The following is an 18,237-nucleotide window of genomic DNA, read 5'->3' as shown; positions in this document are numbered from 1 at the left end:
TGGAATAAACAGTCTGCTCCCTCGTTTACCATTCCAAAAAAAAAAAAAAAAAAAAAAAAAAAGCTTTGAAGCACATAACCAGGATGAAAATGTGGAAAATGGACTATATACGAAATTACACTGTATCAATGTTACCTTTCTTGGCTGTGATAATGGTATTGCAGTTATGTGGGAGAAAGTCCTTGTTCCTAGGAGATTCACACAAGTATTCCGGGATAAAGTGTTATAAATGATTCTGTAGAAATATATGAAAGAGTTTGTGTGTGTGTGTCTATGGTGCAAGGAGTGGGTGAGAGAAAGTGCATGAAAAATGTTAGCAACTGGTGATTCCAGGTGAAGGGTACGTGGGTGTTCACGATTCTTCCAACTCCTCTGTTAGAAATTTTTCAAAATAAAAATATAGGAGAGAAAAAAAAAAAAACACTGACAGACTTACTAGCAGTTTGAAACCAGTCAGGTAACTCATTTGCCAATTTTTCCATTGCTATATCAGCTATGGGGCCGAATAAGACCACAGGTCTCTTGAAACCAGCTGAAATGACAAGAAAGGCCGTTAAAGCATACACACTTGCCTAGCTGTTAAGCAGTACAAGTATTATATGGGCTTTTGATAACATAACTAAATGAGAGAAACTGTGGTTTCTACCACCCCCAACTCAGCTTGGCTCTGTTCTGAAGAATATGCCTTCACTATCCTCACCATTTAAAACAATTTTTTTCTTTTCATTCAACCACATACTAACCTAGATATATATTTTTTTAAGAGACAAGATCTCACTATGCTGCCCAGACTAAACTCAAACTCCTAGGCTCAAGCGATCCTCCTACCTCAAGCTTCCTGAGTAGCTGGGACTACACCGCCTAGCTCCTCACCATTTTTAAACACAAACTTTGCCACTGATAATATATGGAAACTTTTTTCATTTTTTGCAGATATGAGGTCTCACTATATTGCCCAGGCTAGTCTTGAACTTCTGAGTTCCAGCGATCCTCCCACCATGGCCTCCCAAAGTGCTAGGATTACAGGCGTAAGGTACAGTGTCCAACCAATATATGGAAATTTTTGAACAGTGGTATTAAAACATTTTTTAGGTTGCAGAAATAAGCCTGAATATGAAGGTGAACAGGCTCAGAGCCCAGTCAGATCATTTCCAGGCCCCATGTTACTTCCTCACCTTCTCGCAGCAAAACCCTCTCATAAGCCGGGAATTTGGTGCTGACAGACACAACGGCTGTAAGGTCTTCCCGACTTTTCCTCAGGTTCTTCTTCACCCCAGACCTCTGGCCACGCATTCTCCAGAAATCTGCCCTGTCCCCAGCATTGTCTCTCTGGGCATTCTGAACACTGGCCATTTGTTCAGCTCTGAGAAGAAACCATGGGAAGTAAATCTCTAAAGCCAGAAAACGCAGCAAACATACATTTCATTAATCAAATCCAATCGATTTTACTTCTGAGCTCAGAGAAAATTCCGCTTGACAATGAAGAAGTTTCAGAGGGTGGGAAATGTGGGGACCTTCACTTACAAATGGGAGCAGAAAAAGGCTGGGTCTCTATGAAATCTACCAGAAATGGCTCAGCCATAAACATGTGAAATCTGGCTCATTCTGATATGCCGGTACACAGTACACACACCTGGAACTCCTGCTCAAATACAGGCCTCTTTCCTAAGTTCCTGCGTTGTCAGCCAAACACCAAGTGTTCACTGGGGTGTATAAGCCTCTCCAAGGATGGAGACGGGACACCAGATAAGGGTACCTTGTCTCTAAGCGGTGTGCTGGCATGCTATGGCCATTCAGTATCTCTCTTGTACACGGTACAAGGCAGTAGACGCTCTTTAGGAAGTTATTCAAACAGCCACATGCAACAACCAACCACATGATGCTAAATTTACTCACAACAAACCAGCTGGTGGCTATTTACAATTCACGCCACTCTCCATAAACAAGAAATAGATGATGACACGTAATGAACTCATGTGGGGTTTCTTTTGCGGGGAGGGGGCCTGTAGTTTTCTGCAGGGGGAAGGATTAAAAGGGGTGTGTGAGAATGCAATCTCTGTTACCTGCTCTTGTTGGGGATTAAGCCTTTCTCCAACTCGTTCCCAATCCTCACAGCCAGCCAGTGGCCCAGTTTGCCGTCATACAGTGTGTCTACCACTCGGAAGACCTCCCCCCTGGTGAAGGCCAGGCTCTGTGGAGTTTCCTTCTCACATTCAAAGTGGCTTCTTATAAAAAATGAATCCCCTCTGCCACAAGCCAGGATGTCTCTATACACTGAAAGACAAAAGCATTGTTTGTTGCATTCAGCTTAGTACAAGTTAAAAGTATTAGACACTCAACACAGCTTCTCCCATCTCTGATCTCCCCTTTACCTTCCTTCCATTCAGTGCACAAGTCCTATGGGGATCACAGCTCCAACAAGAACAAGGACAAATTACCAGCTTCACAGCTTGCTACAATGGTTATTTTTATCTCAACTTGACCGGGCCATGAAATGACCAGGTATTTGGTCAGACTTTATTCTAGGTCTTTCTCTGACGGTGTTTCTGAATGAGAGTCACGTATAAATGGGTAGACTGAGCAAAGAAGATCGCCCTCCCCAATGCAGGTGGGCCTCATCCAATCAGTTGAGGGTCTGAAGCGAATGAAAATCAGACCCCTTCTCAATTAAGAGGAAACTACTCTTCCTGCCTGATGGCCTTCAAAAGGCGACATCAGCTCTTTGCCCTGCCTTTGTACTGGAACTACACCATTGGCTCTCCGGGTTCTCAGCCCTTCAGACTGAGACTAGAGCTAAATCACTGGCTCTCCTGAGTCTCTACCTTGCCCATTTTCACTGCAGATCTTGGCACTTGCCAGTCTCCATAATTATGTGAACCAATTCTTTACAATAAACCTCTTTCTCTCCTATTGATTCCAATATCTCCTATCGGTTCTGTTTCTCTGGAGAACTTGATTAACACAGTTGCCAATCAAACTCTGAAGCAGACAAGGAAGATACTCTCAACCCTCACTTCACAGATGGGAACAAGGCCTGGAAAGGCGAAACAACTTGTCAGACTGGCCAGGGGTAACAGGGGCACCAGCCAGCAGCCATGGCCTTTGCACCTGTCATATGTAAACTCACTAATAACTCCAGCCAGAATGTAAGGCTGTTCAGGAAGGCAATTTTATTCCAAATTGACACAACTAGTAAAATTATTTCGGTGCATGCATAGAAAACATTTTTATGGAAAAGTTAAATGGCACCCAGATTTTCTTCACACACCTAGGACCCAAGGATTAGGTGTTGAGATCCATCTCAATTTTTTATTACCCAGATTTGCCTATTCTGGTAGCAAGACACCTCTCTCATCCTTCCCACTCCCCACCCCCAACCCCAACTAAACTAAATGACCAAACTTGCTCACCATCGGCTCGGCTCTGAGCTAAAATGGTCACCATTTCACCTTTAGGGATTTCTAACAGGTAGAGAACGGCATCTTCCCGCACTAGTCCTCTGAAATCCTGTGTGTTCACCTATTAGGGAGGAAAAATAGAAAGAGAAAAAAAAAAGAAAAAATGGAGAAGTTTATAGTAAGGTGCCACTGAGCCTTTTGTTTGTTTTCATCAGGGCCTGCTCAGAACAAAGCCAACATGTAAATGAGTCCTTAATGTCACTATTCAAGCCCTCCCACCCAGCACCTTGCTATGGGCCTGGGCACTATACTTTCTGGCCTCCCCACACTGCCAACCGCACCTTAGAGAGAAGCCATTGAAGCAAGGATCTGTCACTAGATCAGATTAGAATTTCTTGTGGTTGTTTCTATCCATGTCCCTTCTGTGAGTCTCTCATAGAGGTGGCCAAGAAGGTAATACACAAGTATGAAACAGATAACTATAATGCAATAGGGAGTGTTGGGGTCTGTGGCAAATGAGTATGCTGGCCCAGCATTCACGCTAATTTTAAACTGGTTCAAATAAAAGTGTGCAAATAAAGACTCTGACCAATTCCACCCTTCTCCTATAGCTTCTATCACCTAAAAGTGTTTAACATGTGTTTATAAAATTGAAAGGTATTTATCAAATTAAAGAGCAACAGCCTTATAGTTAGAAAGCAAGTAAAATTGAAATGCAGCACAAAGAACAAGACATTTTGAAATCATAGTGCTACATCTTTTTTTTTTTTTTTTTTTTTTGAGATGGAGTCTCCCTCTGTTGCCCAGGCTGGAGTGCAATGGCACGATCTTTGGCTCACTGCAACTTCTGCTTTCTGGGTTCAAGCAATTCTTCTGCCTCAGTCTCCCGGAGTAGCTGGGACTACAGGCATGTGCCACCACACCCAGCTAATTTTTTTTTTGTATTTTTAGTAGAGACGAGGTTTCACCATGTTGGCCAGGCTGGTCTCGAACTCTTGACCTCAGGTGATCTGCCCACCTTGGCCTCCAAAGTGCTGGCATTACATGCGTGAGCCACCATGCCCGGCCCATAGTTCTATTATCTTTAGGCCTATTTTAAAACATAATTATAAATAAGTAAAATACGAAAATCATATTAAAGTATCTGATGTTAATAATATTTTGTAGAAATAAAGATATAAAATTCCTATGAAATACTTTCTTCAGTCATTGACAATTACAGAATCCTTTTAATCATAAGAGTAATGCTTCATTAAAGAAGAAACTTATCCTTAGTTGGGTGGGCTTTAATTAAGGCCAAAATCTATGAGTAAGTGAAAGCTGGCATTAGATTAAAACTAATTTGGTGCTTTTAAAATAAAGTGATGTGCTAAAGCAATCGAGTTAATTTTTCCTTTGAAACAGTATTTAGTATTTAAGGCTCGTCTCTGTCCCCCAATTAGGGATCATCCCATTTTGGTATTCTTTCTTGTGCCATTTGTTTATCTACATCTGTATCTACATACAGCCATATGTATATTTTTACATGTACTATATATGTTTATATTTATTTATTTAAATAAGACAAGGCCACAAGGCTGGAGGAGGACCTTGGGAGTCCTTCAGTCCATCTCTCTGGCCACAAGAGATTGATCTTAGATCAGGCTCGATCACAGTCTTCGATAGCCAAAAACTATAATGGTCAAAATTAAAGCACACATGGTAGCTACATTTGAAAAATCTACATGGTTAATAACCAAACTTAGAAGTCTTTTTTCTCTTTTCCATCCCATAAAAGTTTCTGAAAGAGAAATGACAACGCTATCAGATAAACAACAAGGAAAGAGCAGTTAAGCCAAGCAGGAATAAGCAAAAGCACAAGTATCTTCATTATTGATAAGGAACATACATATCCTGCTCATGCCTTCATTCCACACGTCAAGCTGTCACCTTTGCAAAACAAAGAGCCGCACTTAAAACCCCACAGCAGAAGAAAGTGATTAGCATGTGTATAAGGCTCACTTTATATATTCAATTTGGCCATGAAAAGGGGCACTGAAACAAATTAAAGTAGAAAAAGGCTAGGGCAGCACTTTTCTACTTGAAGGTTACATTGAACAGTCCTTTCCAATAAATATCCTCTTTGATTAGCTGTTTAGTAGTCTACAGGGTCTAGCCACGTCTGCTGTGAGCCTGAAGAGGATCCTGTATCAGCCACAGCTTAGTATTGTTCAGCAGCTTCTCTGTCCTTGTAGGCAAACTCAATCTTTTTCACCCCTTTCTAGAACTGAAAGTTTCTTTTGTAGTCAACAGAAAATTTATTCGCACCCAAGAAACGAGGACCACCTATTGCCTGACCTCCACATGGGATGACTGCAAAAGAAGCCAGTTCCCAGAGTTCCTTCCATGTTGCCAGGGTGATAACAAGAAATAAACACCTTAAGTAAAAATGCTGATACCATGACTTTTTATCCATGGAAGCGACTCTCCCCAACTAACAACAACTTACAGAGAGGTCTGACTGCCAAGCCTCTAGGTGAATTCACTACTTTTCTTCGCGGAAATTTAGAAAATCTCCCAACCCCTGAACATACAAAAATATTTTATCCTTGAACCTTAATGACCAAAAGCTCCAAATTTCTAGCTATCATCCTATGGCCTCACACTAGTTAGAAAAAAATGCCTTTTTTCTTCATTAGCATATATGCAAAGAGTAAACTGGTATGAGCTGGCACTCAGATGAGTTTTCATCAGTAACATTTGGTGAGTGGTGTTTCTTAGGATCATGCGGTGCCATGAGGTTCGTGCAGGTACAGTCTTCTAGGATCCTGACCAGGGCCAAGGAGGGTCTAGAATTTCACTGGAAAGCTTTTGCAAAGCTCACGATCAAGGTTTGCCCTTCATCTGCTCCACAAATGAAATCCAAACTACTGCAATGGGGCCAAGAAGGAAGGGGGCCGCCTGCTTTTGTACTTTGCTGCCTGCTTCCTTGAGAATTCTAGAACTTTTTTCTCCCCTCTCCTCGGAGCCTAGAAGCCCCTACCAAACCCCTTAGGTTACTACATATGGACTTTTTACTAACATTAACAAGAAAAAAAAAACCTCATATATATGAACTGCAAGTTTACAGAAGCAGAAAGAAATTTCCAATGAATGCAGTTAACAACCGAGCATGGTGGCTCATGCCTGTAATCCCAGCACTTTGGGAGGCCGAGGCGGGTGGATTGCTTGAGCTCAGGAGCTCAAGACCAGCCTGGGCAACATGGTGAAACCCCGTCTCTACTAAAAAGACAAAAATTAAGAGGGCACCTGTAATCCCAGCTACTGGGGAGGCTAAGGACTAGGAATTGATTGAACCCAGGAGGCGGAGGTTGCAGTGATCTGAGATAGCACCACTGCACGCCAGCCCGGGTGACAGAGAGAGACTGTCAAAAAGAGACAGTTCCCTAGTATTCTATATTTTTATTGTAAGTAGATACTTGATGTTCTTGAAATTTATTCTGAAGTCAACAAAGAATGCTATACACACACACACACACACACACACACACATGTCGAGTTATTTTTTAATTCTTTAATAGATTATACTAACACATAGTAACTTTAAAAGTATCAATATTTGATTAACCAGGAATTCCCTTTCCTGAACAATTTTAGATGTAAATAACATTGAGTAGCAGCTATTTGTTATCTTCCAATAAGAAAAAAGAATGGACACTGATCTTCCTATTTGGTGCCAGGGAACTCTGCTAGGTGCCTTGTAAGTGTTACCTGGTCTAATCTTCCCAGGGTCCCTGCAAGGCAGGTATTCTCATTCCCATTAAACAGATACAGAAACCCGAGTCTCAGGGTGAACCAGGGTCACAGAACTAATAAGAGGCTGGAACGAAATTCAAATCACCCAGTCTGACGCCAACACTCACCTTTGTTCAATTACAGGACACTGCCTTAAGAAAGATGGCAGTCAGGGGGAACACAGTGAGAAAAGCAAAAATCAGAAAGATCTTTTTGAAAAATCTTTCCTGTAAGTGCTTACTTAGAGTCTCAATGTTTTCACATTAATCAGACTAACAAAATCTTGGCAAGAACTGAAACACTATCAGTTCTCATGGATACGTGGATGAGTTCTGGGTTCCAAGACCAACAGGACCCATTTGAGGAATACAGAGACTTCAACGCTGGGCATCAACAAACTCGCAGCTGCTCTATTTCACCAGCTGAAACACTTTCTCTTCCCTTACAGAAAGAACACCCAGAAAAGCACACTCCTTACAAGTAACTTCTAGAAACAGAGCTGGACCATTCTTACCTTCAGAATTTGGTCTCCTTCTTGAAGGCCCTCCTGCTCTGCCGAGGTCCCCTCTTGAATGCCAGCAACAAATATCCCGACATCATTGCCACCAGCCAACCGGAGGCCCACGCTGTCTCCCTTCTTGAACCTTACCATTTTGGTATTAGGGCTGCAATAGGTTCCATTTCAGAAAGGAAAGATGGGAGATATTTTTTAAAAGGGAGAACAGCATTAGTAAATGAGAGATTTAATTTCTTCTAGCTATACAGTGATTTATAGTTTACAAAGACCTCTCATTTTTCTCATATATCTCATATATCCTACAATTTTATCTTTCTTGGGACCATGAGATGAGTATCAGTAGGTCACTGTTACTAGTGAAGACATAGAATTATATATATTAATCTTTATGGCAACGCAGTCAAGATGAGAAAGCAAATAAAGGGCAGAGTTAGGGCTAAAATTCTTCCAAAGAAAGGTCTGCTTGCACTGCATTCTTGTCAAATAAAGACACAGTCTGGGTACAAAGAAGCAGTATCCTAATGCAGGGGGCTGCTGCCCTTGAACCCTGCTGAACTAGGGGTTCTGATTATCAAGGGCAGAGCGCAGCAGCACTCCTCCCTCCCCGACACGGACGGACACCGGGTCCATCACATTATTGTAGTCACCACGGGGCACCGTAGTTTAGCAGTACTTCACCTATTTGGGAGTGAATTTATCTGACAAACACAAATATTCAGAGTAACACTCTGGAAAGGTAGCCAAATAGGTAGACAAACAGACAACATTAACATCACAAAGTTCACCCACTTCCACATTTTGCTGTTCCTACAAATGATTCCTCTTTCTCAGAAGCACTACCAGTGGGGGTTGGTTAAAGGTGGCTGATAATGTACAAAATCACCATCTAGGCAAAAACCACCACTCTTCTGGATTTCAGTTACCGAGAAAGAGCTGTAAGGAAGAAGGGAAAACAAAGAGAGACTGAAATACATACCCATATATTGCTTCATCTTCAGGACTAGGACGAAGAAAAGTTCTTGGGGCTGCTTTTGGTTGAGGAGCTGTGGGTTAAGAAATACCTATTGTTACCAATCTGGACTAACAAGAGTGCGTTTCTAAATAGAAAAATCACAAAATCCACAAAAAAAATGTAAGTCTATGCCACACATATGTTATCATGAACAAAAAGTCGCTAAGGTACAGTTTAACTCTGAAGCATTAGCAGGTTCCAATGGTTTCTCAAAATACAAGAGATACAAAATGAACCTCTAAAATGCAAGGTGTACGATCACATGTATAAGAACATAGAATTTTTGGCCGGGTGCGGTGGCTCAAGCCTGTAATCCCAGCACTTTGGGAGGCCGAGATGGGCAGATCACGAGGTCAGGAGATGGAGACCATCCTGGCTAACACGGTGAAACGCCATCTCTACTAAAAAATACAAAAAAAAACCTAGCTGGGCGAGGTGGCGGGCGCCTGTAGTCCCAGCTACTCGGGAGGCTGAGGCAGGAGAATGGCGTAAACCCGGGAGGCGGAGCTTGCAGTGAGCTGAGATCTGGCCACTGCACTCCAGCCTGGGCAACAGAGCGAGACTCCATCTCAAAAAAAAAAAAAAAAAAACAGAACATAGAATTTTTAATAACTTAAAAAACATGTAATAATGATACTGTTTCCCCTTAAATATTTGTGAATATAAAATTATGATGATAATTGTAGGGTGGTGGGGAAGGGTTGGGGGAAGAGGTCAAGATCGAGGATGGGAGAAAACAATGACCTTAACTCATCAAATATGACAAAGTGTGACCAATTCTAATGGCATTCAGACAAGGCTATTATTTTATACTTTGTCAATGTCAAAAGAGGGAGAGAAAGGAAGGCCTCTTCCATATATAATTTTTTATTTCTCTCTTCCCTTTCAGCCACCCTCTGGAATTAAGTACACTCTTATTTATATATACACATATACATGTACATACATATCTGTATACATACACATATATACGTGTATATGCATACATATATACACACATACATGTACGTATACATATATATGTATAATTTCAGCTTTTATTTTAGGTTCAGGGGTTGCACATGCAGGTCTGTTACATGGGTATACTGCATGATGCTGAGGTTTGGGGTACAACTGATCCTGCCACCAAGGTGTGAGCATGGTACCTAATAGTTTTTCAACCCTTTCCATCTCCTCCTTTAGTAGTTTTCCCCCTAGTAGTCCCCAGTTTCTGTTATTTCCACCTTTATGTCCATTTGTACCCAATGTTTAGCTCCCACTTAAAAGTGAGAACATGTGCTATGTGGTTTTCTGTTCCCATGTTAATTAGCTTAGGATAACGGCCTCCAGCTACATCCACGTGGCTGCAAAGGACATGATTTCACTCTTTGTTATGGCTGTGTGAGCACATACTTCTGAACACAACTGTTGAAACTGAGTGGTCTTAAAGGCTTACCTGGGGGGTCCTCTTGGTATCTGGGTTCCTTGTTGGTCTCTGGGACAACTGTGCCTGCAATATCCCCTGTAGACTTAAAGGGAGTGGGTGTTGCACCCATCCTGGACAATCTGCTCGGCGTGTCCTCTCTGGAACTGAAGCACATGTCATATGTTAATGTCTCAAGAGATAACAGTTTCATAAATACATACGTGTGCATATTCACAACGACATGTACAAGGGAAAATGCATGTCATCTTACCTTGGCCTTTCCTTCAGCTTCTCACTTGAGGAATGATAATCATAATCAGAATACTGCTGACGTCTCTCCTCTGGAGAAAATGATCGGTTTGACTCTATTTCTGAGATATCTAGTTTCAAAAATAAGAAAAGACTTTTAAATAAAATATTTAAAACATTCTCCTACCCAGAGAAATTGCACTATTCTCTGGGTAGGAAACACAGGAAATGGAAGGGAGGTAGGCAGGAAATGTGCTATTAGTCTAATAGTCCTCCCCTGGAGAAAAACTTGCTCGTTTTAAGGGAAAGGCATTAATTAATAAAGGGGAAGGCAAATTTAGAATTGTGTATTTCTCTTTTGTCTCATTTTCTATCAAAGCTGCTACAGAAGAGTCAAAATTCTATTATTGGATCATAGATGTATATACTAATTCTTCAAAGTTGGAGTGCTTCTCCAACTTTAAGGTGCAGGCAAATCTTGTTAGGACACAGTTGTCGTGGGGCCGTTGAGGGGAGACTGAGATTCTACAATTCTATCAAGTTCCCTGATTATGCAGATGCTACTGGGGTCAGGGGTTGGGGGATGAAGACCACATACTGAGTAGCAAGGAAAGAAATGCAAACCCCTTAACATGCTGGCATTATTTCTCATGTTCCTTTTGTTTTCCTGCACTGCATCCATAACAGTGATCAACAACTTCTGATACACTGGAAACTGAATTAAGTTTTAAGGTTTTATAAAGAAATTCCTTAAAAAAAAATCAACAAAAGCCTGCTTTACAACTTGGTAACTTAATATTTTCTAAACTTCTCTGCATAAAAGCAACAGTAGATGGTTCAATGGGATATATTGTGATTATTTCTATCGGCAATTTTTACAAGGTTAAAATGTTATCCTATGTATAATTCATATTCACATAATGAATATAGCTCTTTAAAAGGGAAGAGGTGATGGAGACTGCTAACTAATGAATGCCACAATATTAGCCATTTTGATTCTTTTTTAGCATCTACTTGTCTTAGCTATTCTCCAAATTGTCTTCTCTATTAGAAATACTAATCGCCACTTTTAAAGAATGAGCAATTAAGGCTGGGCCTGGTGGCTCACCCCTGTAATTCCAGCACTTTGGGAGGACAAGAAGGGTCACGAGGTCAGGAGTTTGAGACCAGCCTTGCCAACATGGCGAAACCCCATCTCTACTAAAAACACAAAAACACAAAAATTAGCCAGGCATGGTGGCAGGCGACCTGTAATCCCAGCTACTCAGGAGGCTGAGACAGATAATCACTTGAACCCCTGGAGGCAGAGGTTGCAGTGAGCCAAGATTGTACCACTGGACTCCAGCCTGTGCAACTCTGTCTCAAAAAAAAAAAAAAAAAATGAGCAACCAGCAAATATATACATGATATGGTTAGCTCTTTGAACCACTCAAATACACATTTTTTTACTGACACATTTTGCTTTCAATTGCCTAATTAATAGTTCTCTGAGAGTTTGCAAGTGTACCAGAATTTTGTATTGGAAACCTAATTTCAATAGGCACTTTAATAAGCAAATTACAACCAAACAGTGACCTTTGGGGATTAAGGTTTCAAGGGGGTTTTCCTTGGAAATTTAACTTCCAGCTGGACAGCTACACTAAATAGAAGAATGGGGAAGCAACGGCCCTCCTCACTTCTATCCAAGCTCACAGCCTCCTCTTCCTTTACCTTCTATTTCTGAGTCACTGTCATTTAATGATGGGATGTTGATGAGGGTCTGCTGGCTGTCTCTCAACACCACTAGCTGTAGTTTTCCTCTTGACTTTTCTATCAATTTTCGAGCATCCGTTAAAGACATGTTCTCAGTTACAGTCCCATTGATCTGTGTTTATAAAGAATGGTAATGTTAAATGCAATAAAATTATTCACAGTAGAAAATTCGTATTTTCCCCTTTTAAAAATGTAAAGGCTTTGCTCAGATATTCAAACAGATATTGGCTTTAGGATGACTCAATAAAAATGAATTGTCCTTTAAATTAAATATAACCCTGCATGCCTGGATCCCAAATACAGGTGTAAGTTACTCTGCTAATTTATTTAACTTCCAAGCTCAAGACAATGGTTTGGTTTACTACTGGAACGTGTTTCCTGACTGGAGAGGTTTACAAGACCTATTAAATATTCAACATTCATACACCACCAACTTTCCTTCTCATCTTTCCTTAGTTTAAGGAATAGGGACCTAAACTTTAAACGGGAAAGAAGAAAATATTCATGGAGTTTTTTGTTTTTGTTTTCTAAACTGACATTAAACTGTTACAACCCTCGATGTCTGGTTTTTCTGATAAAAATCATCTCATTATGCTGCTCTTGCCACCTCTGTCAACACTGACTCTCACTGCATCTAAGTCTCACTGTGTTGGTGCTGAATGCGGACATGCAGGCTATGAACAGCAGTATGCACACTACTGTTCTCTGCCCTCATCTACCCACCTTGAGAATTATGTCTCCTTCGTGAAGGTTGCCATCTTTAGTTGCCAGACCCGTTCTGGTCATTTCCTTTATGAAGATCTGACTCCCAAGCCGGAGACCATACTCTAAGAGATAAACACATAAACATACATGTATGTCATCAACTTGTTCAGAAAACTTAGTCTGGTTTATAGGACTATTTTAAAATATATATTAAAAAGTTAATTTTGTATATGGGAAATTCTGTAAGATGACTGGCCTGAACTCTTCAAAAAAGTCAATGCCATAAAAAACAAAAAAGGCAGAGAAACTGTTCTAGATTAAAAGACACATAAAAACCAAACGCAATGCATGAACGATCATAGGTCTCCCTGATCCAGTGGAGGGTGGGAGGAGAATGAGTTACATCATTTGGAGCAATTTGAAATGAACTATAATATATGAAATGGATACTAATGCTAATTTTCTTAAGTGTGATGATGGTATTACGGTGACTGATGTAGGAGAATGTTCTTATCCTTGGAAGATACCTCTGAAATCTTTACGGGTAATAGTGAGTTGCCTGCAACTTACTTAAATAGTACCAAAAAACCCACTGAGAGAGATACAGGGAGGGTAATGGAGCAGAAGGAAAGAAAAAAAAGGAGGAGGAAAAAGAAAGTAAGTGTGGCAAAATGTTAATTGGTAAAACTAGGTGAAGGTTATAAGTGTATCTGCTATAAAATTAAAATTTTTCTTTTTTTTTTTTTTGAGACAGAATCTTGCTTTGCCACCCAGGCTGGAGTGCAGGGGCATGATCTCAGCTCACTGCAACCTCTGCCTCCCAGGTTCAAGCGATTCTACTGCCTCAGCCTCCCAAGTAGCTGGGATTACAGGTGCCCACCACCACGCCCAGCTAATTTTTGTATTTTAGTAGAGACAGGGTTTCACCATGTAGGCCAGGCTGGCCTTGAACTCCTGATCTCAGGTGATCCACCCACCTCAGCCTCCCAAAGTGCTGGGATTACAGGTGTGAGCCACTGTGCCTGGCCAAATTAACACTTTTCAAATAAAATTTGGGGAAGAAAAAAACAATTCAGCACACTTTAATAGGCATGTCCTGCTGACAATGAGGCTGTCTACAGGAAGGCGCTGCAAAAAATCTAGCACTTTAGATTATATGAAGTTTGGCATTGAAAGGAATTCAGTGGGTGAAGAAAAGGGGTAAAGAAGTTAGGCAAAGCAATTAATAAAGCATTTAACTAAAACCAAAATAGCTTTGGGGGTTTATGGACTCTGAATTGCTATCAAAAGCAAAAACATTATAATTACTAAGTATGCATATTTTTAAATACTTTCAAGGCTAGACTATTCTGGTTTTACTTAATAAACTTGTACAAATACATTATTTTAAGAATAAACTTTCACATTCTAGGAAACCACCACAACAGAGCAGGTTTTAAAACAGGCACAAATTTTTTTATCATTGTTCAAACTAAAAATCTTATAATTACAAAACAAAGTAACTTTCCACAATTCAGGAAAGGTATGAAGTCGATTTTAAAGTAAGTTTTAAATGATTTATGGTAAACTTGCCAGCCAGATCTTACCACAAAGATTAGAAGTGTTGTGGTCCAGCCCTGGTCCTTTAGGAAGCTGATAGTCAAGAATGGAATAAGGGAAAGGCAAAGCTGCTTTTATGGATGGCGATCCTCTAGTGGTCAAACAGCCTCACAGCCCAGAACAGAAGGCTGAGTGAGACAAGCTTGAGTAATAACGTCTCTCTGGCATTTTTCAACAACTCCTCAATCCTCTTAAAAAATGTACTCATTATAATTTTGCAAATAGATATACTGGTGTGTATGTGGGCATTTCACAAATGAAGATAAAAAAATTAGTTGACTAGCTTCTAAGAAAGACAACTGGTGCCATGAAATGTAATAGCTGGATCATATTTTTTCTTACTCAAATGTAGGTCTCACCTACTGTCGAATTTCTTTAAAGATTAATTCTTACACAACCCTAGCCAACGACAGCCAAATTATTGTGAAAACTTAATAAAAGGTAGCAAAAATTTTTCTTTTACAAAGTGGAACTGGCTGGGTGCAGTGGCTCACACCTGTAATCCCAACACTTTGGGAGGCCGAGGTGGGCAGATCGTTTGAGACCAGTCTGGCCAACATGGTGAAACCCCATCTCTACTAAAAGTGCAAAAATTAGTCGGGCATGGTGGTGGGTGCCTATAGTCCCAGCTACTCAGGAGGCTGAGGCAGGAGAATTGCTTGAACCCAGGAGATGGAGGCTGCAGTGAGCCAAGGTCGTACCACTACATTTAGCCTGGCAACAGAGTGAGACTCTGTCTCAAACAAAAACAAAAACAAAAACAAACAAAAAAACCACTGAGATCCTTACACTTACTAAGATGCACACTCCTCAGGGAGATATTGCAATCTCAACGTTCCCATTTATTTTCATGGACTGGACTCCAGGTATCTCACTATTCACATCTTTGTATTATTCTTCAGTTATTTCAATAGACACCTAGTTACATAACTCAACTCTTCACAAAAAAACTAAAGAAAACAAACCCTCTCATCTGATAGGCTATCAAAATGCAAATCCCAAACCTAAAACACAAGTCTTTTCCTTTGCATTCTCAGGTGCTCTTTATCTTTTTTCCTCTTAGAATGAGAACAATGAAGAGAACAAAATGAAATTAAAGATTTTACATGCTACAAGGAATCTTCGGTCGGAAGACAAGAAACAGTGCTAGGCATATCTCAACACTAGGCTCAAAAGCCCTGCTCACTCACCTACTTGTTTCCAATCACCTATTTCCAGAGGATGGAGTTTGAGTTCCAGCTCCACCTTTACTTACTGGCTTCCACGGGCAAGTCACTTCCCCAGTCCGAGTTTCAGAATCCTCACCTATAAATATTCCCTATAAATTCCTCTGTATGGCTTGGCACAGTGGCTCACATCTGTAATCCCAGCATTTTGTAATCCCAACCAAGGCACGTGGATCCTAGATTGGGCAACATGGTGAAACCCCATGTATACCAAAAAACACCCAAAAAATTAGCCAGGCGTAGTGGTGCACACCTGTAATCCCAGTTAGCTACTCTTGGTGGGGGAAGTTGAGGTGGGAGGATTGCTTGAGCCCAGGAGGCAGAGGTTGCAGTGAGCCAAGATCATGCCACCGCACTCCAGCCTAGGTGACACAGTGAGACTCCATCTCAAAAATAAATAAATGAAACCCCTCTCTATCATGGTATTCCTCACTTGTAAAACAGGAACAAAGCCTCCTAACACACAGGGTTCCTGTGAGGACTACGTAAAAGAATATTCAACATAGCCCCTTGCATAGAGCAGAAACTCAACAATGATTAGGCAGAGTACTGTCCTCCACTGTGGTTTTCCAACTGAGATGCAGCAAGTTCACTAGGAGAGCTTATTAACAGAGACTCTGGGGGCCCACCCCATGGCTTCTTTTTTTCTTTTTTTTCCCCCAAGACAGAGTCTTGCTCTGTCACCCAGGCTAGAGTACAGTGGTACCATCTCTGCTTACTGCAAACTCTGCCCCTCAGGGTTCAAGCTATTCTCCCACCTCAGCCTCCGGAGAAGTGGGGATTACAGGCACCCGCCACCACGCCCAGCTAATTTTTGCATTTTTAGTAGAGATGGGGTTTCATCGTGTTGGCCAGGCTGGTCTCCAACTCGTGACCCCAAGTGATCTGCTCACATCGGCCTCCCACAGTGCTGAGATTACAGGTGTGAGCCACTGCACTGGCCCCATCCCATGGTTTCTGATCCAGTGGGGCTGGCCTGGGCCTGAGAGTCCGCATTTCTAACAGGTGCCCAGATGATGCACTGCCTTGAGAATCACTGTTCTCCTAGTTTAAAGCCAAAATTCTGGAGCCTGGTTCTTCCACTGATGACACAACTTTGTGTATGTCAATGAACCTTTTGTGCCTCAGTTTCCTTGCCTATAAAATGGAGATACAAGAGTCCTCCCTCATTAGGTAGTTCTGAGGATTAAACGAACTAATTGGTGTTAGGCATTTAGGTCAATGCTGGGTACAATGCTGGTTAAGTGCAATCAAGAGACAGCTCAGTCAGACGCGGTGATTCACACCTGTAATCACAGCACTTTGGGAGGCCGAGGTGGGCAGATCACCTGAGGTCAGGAGTTTGAGACTAGCCTGGCCAACCTGGCAAAACCCTCTCGCTACTGAAAATACAAAAATTAGCCAGACGTGGTGGCAGGCACCAATAATCCCAGCTACTTGGGAGGCTGAGGCAGGAGAATCACTTGAACCTGGGAGGCAGAGGTTGCATAAGCCGAGATCATGCCACTGCACTCTCCAGCCAGAGTGACACAGCGAGACTCTGTCTCAGAAAAAAAAAAAAGTTAGCTGGCCAGGTGCAGTGGCTCGTGCCTACAATCCAGCACTTTGGGAGGCTGCGGTGGGCAAATCACCTGAGGTCAGGAGTTCAAGACCAGCCTAGCCAATATGGTGTAACCCCATCTCTACTAAAAATAAAAAACTCAGCCAGGTTTGGTGGTGCACACCTGTAATCCCAGCTACTAGGGAGGCTGAGGCAGGAGAACTGCATGAACGTGGGAGGTGGAAGTCGCAGTGAGCCCATATTACGCCACTGCATTCCAGCCTCCGTGACAGAGCGAGACTCAAGACTCCGTCTCAAAAAAAAAAAAAAAAGGTTAGCTATTCCTGGCCAGGCGCAATGGCTCCTCACACCTGTAATCCCAGCACTATGAGAGACCGAGGTGGATGGATCACCTGAAGTCAGGAGTTCAAGACCAGTCTGGCCAACATGTTGAAACCTGTCTCCACTAAAAATACAAAATTAGCTGGGCCTGGGGGTGGGCGCCTGTAGTCCCAGCTACTCAGGAGGCTGAGGCAGGAGAATCGCTTGAACTCGGTAGGCGGAGGTTGCAGTGAGCCGAGATCCTGCCACTGCCCTCCAGCCTGGACGACAGAGCAACTCTTTCGGGGAAAAAAAGAAGAAAGAAAGGAAAAAGGTTAGTTATTCCTATCACAACACTGCTTTTCTTCCTACATCAAGCATGCCTACCTTCGTTCGCTCTGCTTTTCGTCAGGAGGACCCCGATGGGCCCCGGCCGCCCCCTCGGCTCAGGGCTGGGGCTGCGTGAATGCGGGTGCTCGCGGCTGCGGCTTCGGGGCCCCCGAGAGCGGGCGTCGTGGCGGGCCCCGCGCCTGTACTCCGGGCTGTAGGCCCGCTCGTAGTCTGGATCGTAGGCCTGGTGATAGGCCCGCTCGTAGTCCTGGTCAATGTTCCGGCCGCGGCTGCGGTCGCGGTCCCGGGATGGCCCAAAGTCGTGGTCCAGGCCCCGCTCCAGGCTCCGGCCACGGCTGCGGTCTCGGGCGCGCCCATGGTCTTGGTCCAGGCCCCGCTCCAGGCTCCG

At 42.4% G+C, this 18,237-nt stretch overlaps 1 protein-coding gene across 1 annotated transcript in view; it reads right to left on the bottom strand.

The window, feature by feature from the left end:
• The window catches only part of TJP2 (tight junction protein 2), an 84,017-nt gene that overhangs the window by 18,119 nt on the left and 47,661 nt on the right, over window positions 1-18,237 (bottom strand). The window contains exons 6-16 of the mRNA XM_011948909.1: window positions 17,886-18,197; window positions 12,831-12,934; window positions 12,066-12,219; window positions 10,378-10,486; window positions 10,137-10,270; window positions 8,666-8,732; window positions 7,687-7,837; window positions 3,411-3,519; window positions 2,064-2,274; window positions 1,176-1,363; window positions 429-532 (exon numbers count right to left, since the gene is read on the bottom strand). Coding sequence (XP_011804299.1) covers window positions 429-532; window positions 1,176-1,363; window positions 2,064-2,274; window positions 3,411-3,519; window positions 7,687-7,837; window positions 8,666-8,732; window positions 10,137-10,270; window positions 10,378-10,486; window positions 12,066-12,219; window positions 12,831-12,934; window positions 17,886-18,197 — 1,643 coding nt within the window. The remainder of the gene's footprint in view (window positions 1-428; window positions 533-1,175; window positions 1,364-2,063; window positions 2,275-3,410; window positions 3,520-7,686; window positions 7,838-8,665; window positions 8,733-10,136; window positions 10,271-10,377; window positions 10,487-12,065; window positions 12,220-12,830; window positions 12,935-17,885; window positions 18,198-18,237) is intronic.

This window comes from Colobus angolensis, unplaced genomic scaffold (genome assembly GCF_000951035.1).
Source record: "Colobus angolensis palliatus isolate OR3802 unplaced genomic scaffold, Cang.pa_1.0 Scaffold286, whole genome shotgun sequence".
NCBI lineage: Eukaryota > Metazoa > Chordata > Mammalia > Primates > Cercopithecidae > Colobus > Colobus angolensis.
This window is presented reverse-complemented; position numbering and strand designations above follow the sequence as displayed.